We start from the raw sequence: 17,613 nt of genomic DNA on the forward strand, positions 1-17,613 counted from the left end.
GGGAAGTGATAATAAGGCTGAAGGAGACAAAGCGTGGGTGGGACCCACATGAACTGCTGCATTTTTTTGGCAACAAAACAGGCCACATGTCGAGCGTACGAGTCGGCTGCGAAGATTCCATATCGGTCCGGGGAAGTAGATTATTTTACCATAAATCAATTATATCCAAACAATTTTACTAGTTGTTTCAATCTCAATTCACATATGTAATAGGGATTTCAGGTATTAGTGATGTCCACATATATGTGTTATCTGACAGGCGGAGGTCTTGGGGAGGATATCAGGAGATTGAACGCTGACAACATACGTGCCACGGTGGCAGAGGGTAGCTGCAACGCTCCCCCGTTCTGTTGCAAGGCTAGCGTATGCGGGACCTAATATAAGCCTGAGAAAACGCAGTGTATCCAACGGTCACAGCTTGGAATCAGACGGCTACCCAGGCGACGGATCGGGGAATCGGATCGCCCGACCGACGCCTAGCGCGTCCCATCTGTTTTTGGGGTTTTGCCGAGGTTTTACTGGGTGCGAGCGTCGAACGGCCGAGATGTTCCCACAAACAGCAGTACTTGTCCGTCCAACCTCCACGTCGCCAGGTGCCTCGTCACGAATCTACTGGTCAAGCATTTCGTCTCGCCCAAGTCGCCACCTTGTCCGGCACGTCTGCCAGTTGCCCAGGTCGCCGCCGCGTCTGCGTGGTTGGTTCCTCGAGGTTGCCACTTTCATCTTCGTCGCTCCCCGAGCCCCACGGCCACGGCTTCAGCTCACTGACAAGTCGGGCCGGCTGGAAAACGAAGATGTGTCCGAGGAGAGAGAGGAGGGGGTCCCGTTTCGGTTCGACTTTGGTTTTGTTCGATATGATTCGAGCTTTGGGGCCGGCTTCTGTTAAATTCCAAACCTTTTGCGGAAGGTTCGTTGAAAAATCTTCAGAAAAATTATCCGAACTGTTCTCTCTCTCCTCGCGGCGTGCGGAGGCGCGTTGGACTAGGAGTCGGCGGTGTGACGCCCGGCCAGACCTCCCAACGGGCAGACCTCCCAGAACCCTTGCCCCCTGAGCGCGCGATGGCAGAGCTGCATCCGTCGACGCCCGATGCGGCGGTGCCGGAGGTAGATCAAAAGGAGCAGCAGCAGAAGGGCGTCCCCGTGCTGATGCTGTTCGACACAAGGACTAGCTAAGAAGACTGAGGTGTTCCGGCCGGTGGTAGAGGGCAAGGTCAGCATGTACGTCTGCGGCGTGACGACCTACGACTTCAGCCACGTCGGCCACGCCCGCGCCTACGTTGCCTTCGACTGTCCTCTACAGGTACGTGCCCCCGCCGCACCCTCGCCGACCTCGGACCTCCCCCCCCCCCCCCCCCACCCCCATCGAATCGGCCGAGTTGAAGACGGACGACGACCATAGCCACGCGTCTGGGCCGAGATGGGCCGCGTGCCCACGCCTCACGGGCTGCTATATCAGCTGCGTTGTGCTCTCGTGGTCCATTCACTTCGATTTGCAAAGACGATTCTTTTTTTTTTTTGGTAGTGCAGAGGTAGCAGGATCTCGCTAATGTTCCGTTTCTAGGCCATTGAGGACTAGCTAGTGTGATTTTTCTTTGTCAAAATTTGAATCAACATTTGGTGGTTGGCCTACAGGGGGGACATGTGCGGCATCCCGTTGTTTTAACTTTTCAAGTGCAGCTAAGCTAAACTCAAATTGCTAATCATGGGTTGTTGTGTTGTATATTTATTTTCCACAAGAAATGTTGTACTCTCTCCGATCGGTATTACTTGTCTCACATTCGCCCAAATACGGATGCATCTATGTGTAAAAAGCGGCTAGATACATGTAATATTTCGACAAGTAATTTCGGTCGGAGGGAGTAGCATATCTTGTGTTCTTCTATGCTTCATATTATTACTGGTCTGATGGAGAGGGCTCCAGTACGAATTCGGATTGATCTACGTGGATACAATTGTAGTTTGGGTAGTCTCCTGCAGAACTGTCTGTAATAGGTTTAGCTTGTGTACAACGATCCGTAGAAAAGCCCTTTAGTTGTCGAATCCTTTTCATGGGATGGAATTGACATGTTTCTTCATGCTCTTCGTTTTGTTAAATTTGCTGCCTGTTAAGATTTTGTAGGGTTAAACTTGGATGATGCTATCTTTGATAATGGAACCTGGAGCATTTTGCTTAGCAAGGAGATTTGTTCTATTGTTTTAACGACATGATTTTGATAATACTTGAGATAATACACCATGCAAGTTTATTATAGCATTGCACCTATCAGTTTAATTTGATTTCTATTCTCAGGTACTTAAAGTGCCTGGGATATGAGGTTCAGTATGTGCACAACTTCACTGATATCGATGATAAGGTAACACTTTTGAGAAATACACGGTTTTCAGAAAATCAAGAACACACTTAAAGCAATAGAGAAAATAATGGCAAGTGTCCAACATAATCTCTTTGCACATATATTTAGCTGAAAATGGTAAAGTTATATCTTAGGTAGTTATCTAGGTCATATTGTACCGTTTTATCCCGATGACATGGAAACTGATAGCTTTGTATTTGTTTTTATTTTTATAATTCTCTGTTTTGTGATAATTGAATCCTATACTTTATCTTCTGTTAATTGTCCAGCTTAACCTTTGATTTTTGAAATTTAGGTTATCATAAGCTTCAAACTAATTAACTTCTCGAATCAACTTTTCATGAAAAGATGTCTTCCATATAAAACTTATCTTCTGGAATAAATCTCCTTGTAACACCTTCTTCATCGTTTGGTTGGATATGAGATGGTCACTCCTGGTTATTGTTTTTTGTGCAGATTATTAGACGGGCAAATGAAGCTGGTGAAACTGCAACCAATTTGAGTAGTCGGTTCATTGATGAATTCTTGCATGACATGGTCCAACTTCAGTGCTTGCCTCCTACTCATGAACCACGTGTGACGGATCACATCAAACAGATAATAGATTTGATAACCAAGGTACACTATAAATATGGAAGGATAACAGATAATAGATTTGATAACTTCAGTTGGCTGTTACTGGTTTAACTTTCCCATTGCGCATGACTTCATAAAACTGACTTGGTTACCTGTACTGATTTTCATACCGTTTTTCTTGACATTAATACCTATATTTTCAACTTGCATATGCATCTGGACAGATAAAGGGAAAAGATAAAGCCTATGTTATTGAAGGAGAGGGCGTATACTTCTCAGTTGATAACTTTCCTGAATATCTAAGTCTATCTGGAAGGAAGTTAGAGCATAATCTTCCAGGGTCACGAGTTGCCATTGATACAAGAAAGCGGAATCCTGCAGACTTCGCTCTATGGAAGGTGTTTACTGCTTTACCTTCTTTACTTTGGGCTACATTTTAGTTATGGTCGCCTTTAGTGATTAATAATTATCCTTTACAAAATTGTGTTTGCTGTTCAGTCTGCGAAAGATGGTGAGCCATTTTGGGAAAGTCCTTGGGGCCGTGGAAGACCAGGATGGCATATTGAGTGCAGCGCAATGAGTGAGCATTATTTAGGACAATTGTTTGATATTCATGGTGGAGGCAAAGATTTGATCTTTCCTCATCATGAAAACGAGCTCGCGCAAAGCCGAGCAGCTAATTCTAAAAGTGAGGTCAAATGCTGGAATGCTGGATGCATAATGGCTTTGTCAACAACAATGGCCAGAAAATGGCAAAACCAGATAAAAACTTCTTCACTATTGACGTACCAGTGGCCGCGGGCCCCACCGGCACGGGACGCATGGATCGCAACTAATGAGATCCCGCAAGGCCGGCTTCCCGGGAAGGGCGAACCTGGGAAGCTACCCGTTCGCTCCCTCGCAACTTGCCGGGCAACGGTACCAGGACGCTCTCGAGTGCCGGGGCTTCGAGGGTCGCAGGTGGGGCCGGCGGAACAGTGGAGACAAGACCACACAGCGGGCGGAGTGCATTTAATGCGCTGACAGGAGTCACATCATTAGGGCTAGTCTTGCTCAACAAGCCTAGAGCGGCTACCCTACGAGTTATTTTGCCTACGATCCACAGTGGATTGGGTGCTCCATGAAGCCCAGTATGGATCTACAGTAGGGATAGTTTTGTGGCAATGACACGCGTATAGGAAACGTGTCACATTGCATGCATTGGCACCTGTAGTATCCCCTTGACTATAAAAGGAGGACCAATGCCATCGGTCGAAGGCTTCGAACCCCAGTTAGTGGTAGCAAGGAGTGTTGCTCCTGATCATAGCAAAATCTCTTAGGAGAACAAGTAGCTCCCCTGGGAACTCCCCGGGGCAACCTGTAAGAACACACACACATTGTCGTGAATACAACTCGAAGCAGGACATAGGGTGTTACACCTCCGGGTGGCCCGAACCTGGGTAAATTCACGCGTCGACACTTTGTGTCTTTCATCACGTTGGCGATCGCCGGAGCAATCGCCTCGCCCTCCACCGAACCAAAAAAAGGGGTGCTTAGCATCCCCCGTGCCGGAGACCCGTGCTCCGACTTCTGGCACGCCAGGTAGGGGGGCGTGCAGAGAACTTCAGGTGACCGCCGGCGTCATCGTCTTCATCATCGGGCTTCTTTGTCGGTTTTTTCATCAACGACATCGTCCACGACTAGCTCGCCATGCCACCCAAGAAGGCAGACGAGCCCCGGGTTGACTTGCGTGACACACTAGCCATGCGCACTCGGTCCCACGACGCCGCGCGTGCGTCACAAGGCCAAGGAGACCCCTGGTCCCCTCAACGACAGCAGCAGCAACCGCAGCTGCCTCCCCCACCTCCTCGGGCGTCGACGGACAATCGTCCGAGGGGGCCTACGACTCCTAGCGCCGGAGCCAGCCGCACGGGTGACCTCAACGTCGCACGTGCCAGCCAGCCAGCTCACTCGCGGGCTGAGGACGCGCAACAACAGCTGCGCCACGAGCACAACGCGTCGCGTGCGACGCCAACGGAGTCTCGGCCCTCACATCCGAGGGCACCGGGCGATCGGCAGCCGGTCGGAAAACCGGCAGCCTCCCGCCCAAACCCCAGCAGAAGCCATAATTGCTGCGCATGTCATGGTGCGCTACAAGCCACCGCAAGGCACGCCAGCGCACGACGCGTGGAGCGCGGAGATGGATGCGGTCCTCACGCTCGCTGCCCAACAGCCGCAAGGTGAGGGCGGCCCGGTCGGTTCGGGCCGAGGACAAAACCCGGGACGCAGAAATGTGCCCCGTGTCTCGGGGCATGGAGAGCATCCTCCGCCATAGGGAGGACAAGGTGACGAGAATCCCGAGGACTACTCGGATTTGTTGCCGACCATCACGCCAGATGACGCGCGGGGCGTCCTGAACACCCGCCAGCAAGAGGATCTCCGCCAGCGCTTGCAGCGTCGGCGCTGGCACGAGGTGGAGCGCCAGCGCCCAGAGGAGCAGCAAGACGCTCCCATGGGTGCCGATGACGGCTGCACCGCGTTCTCTCGCGAGCTGCGCCGGGTGACATGGCCCTACAAGTTCCTAGCGCCAGCGCTCGGGACGTACGACGGGAACCTGAATCCCAAGGACTTCCTCCTGACAAGGTCACGACGACAAGGTCAGGGCCAACTGGTTTCCGATGGTCCTAAAAGGGTCAGCGAGAACCTGATTGCTCAACCTGCCCGCCGGGTGCATTCCCTCCTGGGCTGACCTGCACGAGCAGTTTGTGAACGCGTTCCAGGGTGGCTACAAGCGTCCTGGAACCATGGCGGGGCTGCACACGGTAGTGTAGAAACCGGGAGAGACGTTGCGGGACTTCACCAACGGGTTCTCCAACATCACTCCATCCCAGAGGCGGAAGCGGCCGGCATCATCAACACTTACGCCATCAACGTCCGTGACCCGAAGATGCATCAGAAGTTGAACACGCACCGGAGCTCGTCCTTCAGCCGGGAGATCCTCGACGCCTTCTCCGAGTTTTCCTCGTCGAGCTGTCAAAGATCGTTCCTCGCGACGTCCAGCTCGCCCTTCAGGGCTGCATTGGCGTCGGTCGCGGCCTTGAGCTGCTCCTGGAACTCGCATTCCCATGCTTGGAGCTGCTCCTGCAACTCCTTCTCCCGGGACGCGGCTCGCGTCGCCGCAGCCTGGGCTGCCCTGGCCTGCTCCCCAAGTTGATGCCGCAGCTGCTGGATCTCGGAGGAGTAGCTGGAGATGAGGCCACTCTTCTCATCGAGGCGCAGGGCTTCCTAGTGCTTCCCCTCAGCGCGAAGACGCGCCGCCTCCAGTGACTCGAGCACCTGCTGGTGCTCCACGTGCAGCTCCAGTAGCTGGCGTTGGATGAGCGCTTCCAGGACCGAGGGCTCGGATGCCACGGCCCGGGCTTGTTGCGCCACCCGGATCTCCTCCTGGAGGCGCGCCCTCTCCTGCCGACGCTCCTGGACTTCCTCCCGCGCGCCGTCCCGCCGACCCTGGGGTGCCGAGAGCTATGGGTGCACCCTATTGTAGCAGCTGACGAATCCCAGTTGCTGCCGCTTGATGCCCTCTATGATCTCGTGCCCTTGGTCGAAGATGCTGGGGACCCAGTTCAGCGAACCCAACCTGCGCCCACGATCGCCCCGGAACTCGAGGAGGCACCTGCGGCCACCGTTTGTGACCGGACCACCTCCTTGGGCGACAGCGAAGGCGAGCGCGTCCTCCTGCTTCCACTGGCCGCGAGCTCGTCCTTTGCCTCTGTCGGGGGGCTAGGCGGTTGCTCGCGGGTGGCCTTCGGTGCGGCGAGATCGAGGGGCTCTGACTCGGTGTCCGCTGCCTCCTCGGTTAACACCGGGTCGGTGGCTTGGACGCCGGGAGAGCCCCCTCCTTCCCTGGTCTGTCCGGTGGGGGATTGCCCCACCGTCACCTCAGGGGCGGCTTCCGCATTGGTCGTGGTGCCCCCTAGGTTGAGCTCTGCGGCCCCCGCTCCCGCAGTTGCTGCGGTAGGAGGGGCTGCAAAGAGAACTGTTTGAAAGAACGAAGCACAAGACAAGAAAAAGCGATAGGGAGGAATACTGCGGCAGGCGTGGCATACCTTGCGCAGTGTCCCCTCCGACTGTGTCGGTCGCCCCTTGGCGGCCGCAGTCGATCGTTGCCAGGTCGCCCTCGGCAACGCTTCCCGGTCCTGGGTAAGAGAGCAGAAGAGTGTTAGGCGCTGAAAAAGAAAAAAAGAGAAATATACCCGATCAGGTTGCCGGGCGCACCTGCTCCTGGGGCCGCCGGCTTGCTTGCGGTCTGGGCAGCATCGCCCCCACCCGCTGCTGCCGTCGTCGCCGTGCCCCCCGTCCCGACCTGGGGGCTTCCCCCACACGTGCCGGGAGTGGTGCGCGGCTTCTTGCTCGATGTCGCCGGTGGAGAGCTCACCGTACCCCTCTTCCCCGCCGGCCTAAAGCAAGAGGAATTAGTCGTCCAAAAGATGCCAAGGGAAACAGGAAGCACATATTAAGGGGAAAGAACTTACCTCGCTGGGTTCAACACCAGCCTGCGGTCGGAGAAGATTCCCCCCGCGTGAAGCGCCTTCCGCGCTGGCGGAGCGCTCCCGCTACCACCCGAGCCCCCCACCGCGCCGGGGGCTGAGCTCCGGGCCGGTGGGCTGCCCCCGCGCTGGCTCTGTTTCATGGCAGACAGGCAGGACAGTGGCACGACGTCGTCGCCGTCGCTGTCCCCTTCCGCGGGGCTGTCGGCACCCCGGGACCCCTCGTCCTCGGAGGTGTCGGCGACCTCGCGGGAGGCGTCGTGGCCGGCGGAGGCGCCTGTTGGCCCCTCGGAATCCCCGTCCGAGTCGTCCTTCTCCTCCTCGCTCTCGGCCCCCGGTTGCTTCCTGGTCCGGGCCCTTGGTCGCGGGGGAGGGCTGCTCAACAGGGTCCCCGCCATGATGCCCCACTTGTTGCAGGGTGGGTAGTCGCTGGCTCCCGGGTTGGCGACGTTCGCGTGGAGCGCGGTCACACCCGGAGGAAGCCCGGCGAAGGGGGAGTTGTCGCCGGTGATCCCCCTGAGCCACGTACGGATCTGCTCCATCGTGAGCCCGCCTCGTTGCAGCCTCATCCAGTCGCTCTCCCCCGAGTAGGTCCAGACCGGGTGGGTTCGGTACTGCAGTGGAGCGATGCGCCTCGCGATGAAGTTCCGGGCCACGTCCAGATCCGTGAGCCCCGCATGCCGCAGCGTCGCGATCTTGTCGCAGATCGGCGCAAGCTCGGCGTCCCTTGCATCGCGGTCCCGCTAGTCGCGGGATTTCTTCGGCAGTGTGGTGGGCTTGGCGTAGGCCTCATCGTGCTCCTCGATGTAGAGCCAGCACCAGTCCGCGCACCACTCTGCCTCAATCTTCCGGTCCTCCGTGACGATGAACTCCGATTTGAGCTCGTCCCGGAACCGGCACGAGACCCCGGAAGACATCGCCTCGCCCTTCTCGACGCGAGGATAGTAGTAGTGGCGGAACAACGCCACTGACGGCATCACCCCCACGAACGCCTCGCAGAGGTACTGGATGACGGCCAGCTTGAAGAAGGTGATGGGGTGAATCTGCGCCAGCTGCAAGCGATACGCAGAGAGCATGGAGGAAAAGGGAGTGCGGCGGCACAAACCCGAAGAGGATGAACCTCACGAACACTCGGTAGTAGTGCTCGCCAGGGTCCGACCCGACAGGCAGGATACACGTCGGGCCGTGCTCGTTGTGCTTGGTGGCCACCGCCAGGCGCAGCTTCTCCACAACCTCACCGTTGTAGCCGGGCTTAAAGAACGCGAACTGAGCCCTCTTCTCCTTGTCCCTGCGCTCTCGCTCCGACATTTCCTTCTTGCCGCTCTTCTCTCCCTTGCTGCTGGCGCCCTTGGCACGTGCTGGGCCTTTGGCTGCCATCGGTGGAGGGAGGGAGGAGAAAGGTGGGAGGCTTCTCGGGGGTTGGAGCACAAGGGGGCTTGGGGGAGGCAATGGCAGGGGCTGTGGCGGAGGGGAGTCCTTGTGACGCCGCCCCTGGATATTTATATCTGGCAAGCGGAATTGCAACGGACGCCCCCCACGATCAGTAATCAAGCGCGCTAAAGATTTGGAGGAATCAAGGCAGCATGCGCGACATGGCCATAACTCCCTACTCGCAGAGGAATAGTGGGGGCAGAGATCGTGCATCCGCCCCTCCCGTTCCGACGGGAGGAGGCGTAATCGAGGACGATACTGCCCGAGAGCTCAAGGTTGCCGGCCCACACCCGGGGGCTACTGTCGTACCAGTGGCCCGCGGGACCCCACTGGCACGGGACGCGTGGGTCGCAACTAATGAGATCCCGCAAGGCCGGCTTCCCAGGAAGGGCGAACCCGGGAAGCTCCCCGTTTGCTCTCCCGCATCTTGCCGGGCAACGGTACCAGGGCGCTCCCGGGTGCCGGGGCTTCGAGGCTCGCAGGTGGGGCCGGCGGAACAGTGGAGACAAGACCACATAGCGAGCGTAGTGCATTTAATGCACCAACAGGAGTCACATCGGCTGGGCTAGTCTTGCTCAACAAGTCTAGAGCGGCCACCCTAGGAGTTGTTTTGCCTACAATGCGAAGTGGCTTGGGCGCTGCATGAAGCCCAGTGTGGATCTACAGTAGGGATAGTTTTGTGACAATGACACGCGTATAGGAAACGTGCCACGCTGCATGCATTGGCACCTGTAGTATCCCCTTGACTATAAAAGGAGGACCAAGTCATCGGTCGAAGGGTTCGAACCCCAGCTAGTGGTAGCAAGGAGTGTTGCTCCTGTTCATAGCAAAATCTCTAAGAAGAACAAGTAGCTCCCCCGGGAACTTCCCGGGGAAACCTGTAAGAACACACACACATTTTCGTGAATACAACTCCAAGCAGAACGTACGGTGTTACACCTCCGGGTGGCCCGAACCTGGTTAAACTCACGCGTCGACACTTCGTGTCTTTCGTCACATCGGAGCGATCGCCTCGCCCTCCATCGAACCACAAAAGGGGTGCTCAACATCTCCGGTGTCGAAGACCCGTGCTCCGACAACTATCAGAGATGTAAGTGTTGATTCTTTTCTTTATATGTTAGTACTTTTTCAGTTCGAATATAGCATATCGTATGCCTAACTTTTTGGTGTTATTTCTATAGATTATTTCTCTGTACCATCCCATGGCCTTAAGATTATTCCTGATGCGAACACACTACAGGTCCGATGTGAACCAATCTGATACAGCCCTTGAGTTTGCATCTGGCCGTGTGTACTATATTTATCAGGTATTTTTTGTTTGCAAACTTTTAGCCACGATGGATGTATTCGCTTGAACAGTCCTTCTATAATTTTCTTAATTTAAAATCTTACCAGACTTTACAAGACTCTCAAGAAGTTATATCCTTGTACTGTGATGACAAATTGGATTTCCCAGTCCCAACTGGGGATCAGGCAGTGGTTGACAAGAACCATGAAGAATTCCTGAAACACATGGCGAATGATCTACATACAAAAGGTGCCCTTGATGAGCTTATGAAACCAATCTGAGCAATAAACAACAACTTGAGTGATTTGAAGGTAGTTATGTCGTACCTTGTGTGTTTTACTGTTTATGAACATCGAACAATCTTTACTGGATGCCATATACAAAATGAAAACAGAGCAAGTCATCTGATGGTGTGTTGTGTTGTCAGAAGTTGCAGCAGAAACTAGAACAAGAGAAAAAGAAGCAGGCAGTGAAGAAGCAGCAGCAGCAACAGAAACAGAGGAGGGGAAGCAGCAGGCACAGAAACAGACGGGACATTATGTACAAGCTCTGGTTGCCTTGCATGGTGAAGTTACGAGTAAACTGTCTATTCTTGGCTTGATGCCATAACCATCTTTGGCTGAGGTAAATTTATCAGTCTTCATATTATTGCCGGTATTACTTTTTTTTTAGCCAAGCACCAGTTACAGCATTATTTGTGTGTTGAACGCTCGTAGGCAGTGAAGGAACTGAAGGACAAGGCGCTGAAGCGAGCTGGGATGAGCGAAGAAGAGTTGCATCAGGTGATTTAGCAGAGAACAGTTACCAGGAAGAATAAGGACTTTGCAGAATCCGACCGGATCAGAACGGTGCTCTCTGCTCGTGGCATAGCGTTGATGGATGAGCCTACCGGGACAGTGTGGAAGCCAGCCGAACCGGAACTAGTTGAAGAATCATAGGCTACAAATACCTTTTCATGTTTACAAACGCAGAAACTCTGCTTTCCTTTCATTAAGAAGTAGTAAAACAGACAAATGTTCTTAGCCCAACCATATAGCTAGTACTGTAATTAACTATGTGCAGTGCAAGAACCTCCTCTTGTTTTGTTTCCTAGTAGTAGTTTGTAAAGTCCAGACGCTTGCAATCAAGTCACGAATCACTGGCAGCTACGAAGGGCGGCGCGAGAAGCAGTAAGTACCTGGCCTGCCTTGCTGACTCTGCACTAAGTACACGCACGGACGTCGCTGTCGGCGGCGCGTGGTGCTAGGATACGGGGTGGCAGTACCAGGTGGTGCTCGGCCGGAATGGTAACAAAGCGGGTGCGCGCATGTGATGAGAGGTTTCAGCCTGCCATTGAATGGCATGAAGAAGGGGATGCCATTGCCAGGACGCCACCCCACCCAAGGAGGGGCGCTTAATTTGATGGTGCCCTGAGGTGAGGTGGTGCCAGGTTGCCTTCGGCCAACATTGCTTAATAACTCTCCTAGGTCAATTTATTACAGAGCATCCACTGTATTTACTCTCGTATCAGAAACGGGAAAGCTCGAGAGGCAAAGGATTATTGCTCGTTAATCTTGGCCTTGTCTCATTCACGGTTGGTGAGGGCGGCACTGACGATAGGCTATACTCCTTTGCCTATTTGCGACACGACGGTACCAACATGTCGGGTACGTACTCAGTGGATGACGAATTTTAAGAGCTGCAGCACGAGGACAGTAACAAAACAATTGTAGAGGATCTGAACCCAGTTTGAAATGGACAAAGCTGGGGTAAGCTGTGACCTACTTCATCCTACCCTACCTATTGTATCAATTTGGGAGGAGTAGAGTTTATTCAAATTTTTTTACGAGACACAGCAAGGTTGTTTTTCATTCATTAAGGTTGAAGAATGTACACAACGGATTTAGCCAACCGTGGGACCAAATGTCTTTGATTCCGAGTCGAGTGACCATTTTTAAACTTCACTGCGAATTGAAAGACTAAAATCCTCTTCCATTATCTAAACTTAGACTTCGCTCGATAAACAACAACAATCAGAGTTCGCATGCACTCTACGTGCTGATTGAGAAAACTTGCGTCGCAGTTGAGCCAAAAGTACTTATTGCTCTTGAAAAGCGTGTGCTCTTATTTGGTATCAAGTCACCTCAAAATTTCCACAAATTATTGTAAAAATAATGGAAGTGTCGTTTGCTATAGAACGTACAAACTGCAAATTCCATCAAAAAAAGTATGATGAGTATATATATATGTCCTCCAAAACAAATTCACAACCAAAATGTAGTAGTAGGAGGTTTTTTGACTAAATTTTGCAGATCCACATGTTGTACCATACATAGATTACATCTATGATTTTCTTTCAATAACTTGTAACTGTCTCTAAAGGAGATATGAGCAGACACTCCTCAAGTATTGACAGCGAAGTATGGACAGAAAGTAGCAGCTAGCTTTGAAGGTCTGGAAGTTGAACTGCCAAATCCTCATTATACATATGCGGTGCACATCTTACACCTTTTATTTTACGGAATATGCACATACTCTACGTATCTAACATGGTGGGCTGATTAATTCCATGCACGACCCCCCTCTCTCTCTATATATAGGCCTCTTCTGTCTCGTGTCGTATGATCGATATATCGTCATTATCATAGGTGCGTTAGCAGCGAATACTAGTGAATATTAACACCCGCAAATTTAACTGACGCGTCACACTTTGATGACGATGACCCGTGCACTGGGCGGCTGCAGTAGTTTGTGGGCAATGTCGACGATGCTAATGGCGGTGGGGCTACTGGCGTCGCCGGTGGAGTGCGCGCGCGCCTTCTTCGTGTTCGGCGACTCGCTGGTGGACAACGGCAACAACAACTACCTGATGACGAGCGCGCGCGCCGACTCGCCGCCCTACGGGATCGACTTCCCCACGCACCGCGCCACCGGCCGCTTCTCCAACGGCCTCAACATCCCGGACATCATCAGTGCGTCCTAATAATTTGGTGTTACGACAGGGTTTTGTTGCTTAATTGCATGCAGCTCACGTACACAATGTGCACTACTGCAGGTGAGCACCTGGGCGCGGAGCCGACGCTGCCGTACCTGTGCCCGGAGCTCCACGGCGCCAAGCTGCTGGTGGGCGCCAACTTCGCGTCGGCCGGCGTCGGCATCCTCAACGACACCGGCATCCAGTTCGTGAACATCGTGAGGATGAGCCGGCAGCTGCACTACTTCCGTGAGTACCAGGCGAAGCTGCGCGCGCTGGTGGGCGCCGCCCAGGCCACGCAGGTCGTCAACCGGGCGCTCGTGCTCATCACCCTCGGCGGCAACGACTTCGTCAACAACTACTACCTCATCCCCTTCTCCCTCCGCTCCCGCCAGTACGCCCTCCCCGACTACGTCCGCCTCCTCATCTCCGAGTACAAGAAAATCCTCGTGGTTGGTACCCCCATTTTCTTTCTTTCTTCACGGTAACAAATCATAATATATAATACAGCAACTCAATTGATCGACATCCATTGGAAAACGCATATATGCAGAATCTGTACGAGATGGGGGCTCGGCGCGTGTTGGTGACGGGGACGGGGCCGCTGGGGTGCGCGCCGGCGGAATTGGCGCTGCGGAGCCGGGACGGGGAGTGCGACAAGGACCTGATGCGCGCCGCGGGGCTCTTCAACCCGCAGCTGTCGGACGTGCTGGGCGAGCTCAACGGGCGATACGGGGACGGCACCTTCATCGCCGCAAACGCCATGAAGGTGCACTTCGACTTCATCAGCGACCCGGCCGCGTACGGCTTCAGGACGGCCAAGGAGGCATGCTGCGGGCAGGGCCCCCACAACGGGCTGGGCCTCTGCACCGTGGCGTCCAACATGTGCGCCAACAGGGACGAGTACGTCTTCTGGGACTCGTACCACCCCACGGAGCGCGCCAATAGGATCATTGTGAGCCAGTTCATGACCGGCTCGCTTGACTACGTCTCCCCACTCAACCTCAGCACCGTGCTCCACATGGACGCCGCCAAGCTGCTCGACTGATCCAGCCAGACAGCAGGGCAGAGCAGAGCTGCCTAGCTTAATTACCTACTTGCAGCTAAATGTCATGTACTACGGAGTATAAGTGTACGTGTGTTCGTGTTTAATTTATCGATAGCTTTGTACGTGATGTACTGTATGGCATGTGCTCTACTGTTCTCCGTTTTGGCTTTTGAATGTCGGCGGTGTCGTGTTTTGCTAGTTGGAGAACTATCAATCAATAACTTGTGTAAGGCAGTTTGGACGGAGTTGCAGTGTGTGTTGCCACGGCCGCGGCCAACCGCAGCTTTTGCTTGCTTTTGTTCTTTGAGAACAGGGAAACTCCGGTTATGCTCTTCGCGGAACAGAGCCTCGCAACTACTAACGCGAGATAGGATTTGTATTTCGCTTAAGGAATTTATAACGAGTGAACGTTCGCTCTTTAATCTCTCGGAGCGAACGATCTGCTGAGCATCCGACCGAGTAAACTGTGTCTGAGATCGTGCCACGTATCTTGTGAGTGTGACAGCTTTAGGTCTGGGACGTGGCAACTTTGGTCTGTGAGGATGGCAACTTTAATTATGTGCAGTGGCAACTGTACCCCGTCACGCCAAAATGCTAAGGAGAATTCCTTGGGGTGGCAACTTTAGTTCTTTCTGTGCCGATGGCTTTACCCGTCGTGCCGGAAGATCAGGAAGCGAACGTTCACTCCCTATTCCATTCCTTCGCTTATGTTCTGTTGTTTTTAAGTCAATTTGTAAATCCATAAGTCAAATACCACAAAATAGTTGACCTGTAAACCAACACGCACCCGCATCGCTTCTAGGCAAACACAGGCGGCTCTCCCAGATCCACCGCCAAGGGCTCCCCTCCTCGAGGCGACGCGGGCGGATCTCTCCTTGGCGACAACGTTTCCGCGGGCGGCGATGGGCGGCGGCGTTCTTGATATTGTAAACTTTAATTTTTGTACTTTTGTATTTAAGAATGAATGGAGTATATAATTTAGCTCTCTGTGTCTATTGGGTTTCGATCCGGCTAGTTTCACTCTGTTTGATTCCATTTTAAGTTTTATTTTATTTCCGTTTTCTATATGCTTTATTTTTCCTTTTCCTTCAATTTTCTCTAATCATTTTTTTTCTTTTGAATTCTCTTTATTATACGTTTTTGTTCTTCATTTTATTTTAGTTTGATTTTTCCAGCCTTCTTGTTTTCTTTTGAGCACCTTTGATATATTTGTGGATGATGAGGAGCGGATCTGCACCCAGACCGGCTACCTGGGGTATATGGCCAAATTAGTACTAGTATTCCCACTTCTAAATCTCTAAAAAAATTGGGATCTAGTAGCTCAGGACTGGACTTATCCAGCCCATCTACCTCTAAAACCGGCAAAACATGAAACTGACTGTGGTCTTGTACCAAAATTTATTTATTTTCCCTATGCCTTTCTTTGTATTCAAACAACTAATATATGTTTGTATCAAAACATATATGATGTATCGGGTACAAATTAGTTATGATTTTTTTACCATGATAATTTAGAACCGGTAACACCTAAATCCTAGGTCCTACGATATTTGGCTTAATAATATTAGGATGGTCTACAATGTTCATCGATTGATGCAAAGATTAGAGATGTTTCCTCATTTTAAAAAATTATTTTAGGTGTGGCTATGACTCAGACGTCTAAATTTTGAGTAAAATAATTAAATCTCAATTGACATATCAAAACTGCCGTATTAGTACGTGAAAGCCATCCCCACTCTCTTCTCTCTATTATCCGTTCTGATTCTTAAAGCACAAATCAAAACCAATGTCTGAACAATCGAGTAAACCTTAATCACACAGCTTGAGTATAGCTAAACCGTTTTTTTACAGGCCGCCAAAAACATCCTTCCTTTCCCCGCGTCTCCCGCCAGAACCGTTTGAAGAAACCGCCACCATCACCGGACCGCACGAGCGCGCATCCCCTTCTTCTCCACCACCCCTCCCAAACTTGGCAAACGCTCCAAATCACCCCGGCCATTCCCCCCAATTAAGCTTGCAGCCAGGCCGGCGAGGCTGCGTGCGTGCATGCATGCGGCGAAGTCGGCCGGCGGCATGGCCCTGCAGATCGACCTCGGCCACGGCGGCAACGCCAACAACGCCAATGTGGGCAGCGGCATCGGCCGCGGCGGGTCGTCCAAGAAGCGGCTGGTGATGATCATCGCGGACCCGGGCCGCGAGTCGACGGCGGCCATGGAGTGGGCGCTGTCGCACGCCGTCGTGGAGGGCGACGACATCCTGCTCCTCCACGTCAACATGCCGCTCCCGAGCGGCGCCCCGGCCCCGGCCCCGTCGCGCACCGGCTCCGGCGGAGGCGGGGGATCCCCGATCGCCGTGCTCCTCGGCGGCAGCGGCGGGGCGGCGGACGGGGAGTTCATGGAGACGATGCGGGCGGCGTGCAGGGCGAGGCACCCGCGCGCGAGGGTCCACGCGGAGCGCGTGGAGCCGGCCACGGAGGGCCGCGAGGCCAAGGCCCAGACCATCCTCGCCGAGTCCCAGCGCCGCGGCGTCGAGCTCCTCGTCATCGGCCACCGACGCATCTCCTCCTTCCTCGGGTAAATCAATCAGATAACTTCGCAACCCATGCATCAATTTCAATCGATCTCCTCAGATCATGGCACAAATGATCGAAACACCTGCGTTCATGCTGCGGGTTCAGGTTGCGGAGCGCGAGCGGGTCGAGCCGGGGGCACGACAGCACGGCGGAGTTCTTGATTGAGCATAGCAAGTGCCTGTGCGTCAGCGTGCAGAAGAAGGGCCAGAACGCCGGCTTCCTGCTCAACACCAAGACCCACAAGAACTTCTGGCTCCTCGCATGACACGTATACCCATTCCCGTTAATTGATTAGATCGACCGAAAAATACACTTTTTGCAATTATCTCTCGTGCGCACGATCGCACGCTAATTAATTTAGAGCAATGCAATGCGTGCTTGATTGCATCAAGAACGAGTTGATCCAGCTGAATCGGTTAGTTGGGTAAAAGTGTGGGGGACAGAAGAAGATACACACCATTTCTTTTGTTTTCGAGTCATCGTTCTTGATGATCACACGAACGGCGTTTGTGGGGTGTATAGGGGTGCAACATGGTGACTCTCAGGGTACCTTTTGATTCTCCTTAGTTCAAACAAATGAACTAGTTTTTTAAAAAGTTGTGTCATTTTAAAATTTTAGTTCATTTGATTGAACTAAGAAGGGTCAAATGATACCTTAAGGGTCAAAATTTTGCAGCTCTAGGGGTGTACATACATAGACAGAGACGAGATTTTTGGAAAATGATGCTACATACATACAGGTGCGTGCTGCGTACAAGATGACATTTTGGAACTCTCCTAATCGGTCATCCTTGATAGACAAGACGACACCCGATAGCGGTGAAAGTTAGTGGACGGCGACAAGTTGACCACCAAGAGGGACCGC

At 53.0% G+C, this 17,613-nt stretch overlaps 2 protein-coding genes and 1 pseudogene across 2 annotated transcripts; all 3 read left to right on the plus strand.

Annotated features, from left to right (window-relative positions):
• The first annotated feature begins 1,150 nt into the window (after positions 1-1,150).
• On the plus strand, positions 1,151-11,198 carry LOC100839525 (annotated as a pseudogene).
• A 1,583-nt stretch (positions 11,199-12,781) lies between these two features.
• LOC100826675 (GDSL esterase/lipase LTL1) lies at positions 12,782-14,473 on the plus strand. The gene is made up of 3 exons (XM_003573967.3): positions 12,782-13,126; positions 13,210-13,580; positions 13,682-14,473. The coding sequence occupies exons 1-3, from the start codon at positions 12,868-12,870 to the stop codon at positions 14,174-14,176; spliced, it is 1,125 nt and encodes a 374-aa protein (XP_003574015.1). The 5' UTR covers positions 12,782-12,867; the 3' UTR covers positions 14,177-14,473.
• Positions 14,474-16,222: 1,749 nt separating this feature from the next.
• Positions 16,223-17,243, plus strand: LOC100826988. The gene is made up of 2 exons (XM_003573968.3): positions 16,223-16,749; positions 16,854-17,243. Exons 1-2 carry the CDS (start codon positions 16,223-16,225, stop codon positions 17,011-17,013), a joined length of 687 nt encoding a protein of 228 aa, XP_003574016.1. The 3' UTR covers positions 17,014-17,243.
• The last annotated feature ends 370 nt before the right edge of the window (positions 17,244-17,613 follow it).

Source organism: Brachypodium distachyon, chromosome 3 (genome assembly GCF_000005505.3).
Source record: "Brachypodium distachyon strain Bd21 chromosome 3, Brachypodium_distachyon_v3.0, whole genome shotgun sequence".
Classification (NCBI taxonomy): Eukaryota; Viridiplantae; Streptophyta; class Magnoliopsida; order Poales; family Poaceae; genus Brachypodium; species Brachypodium distachyon.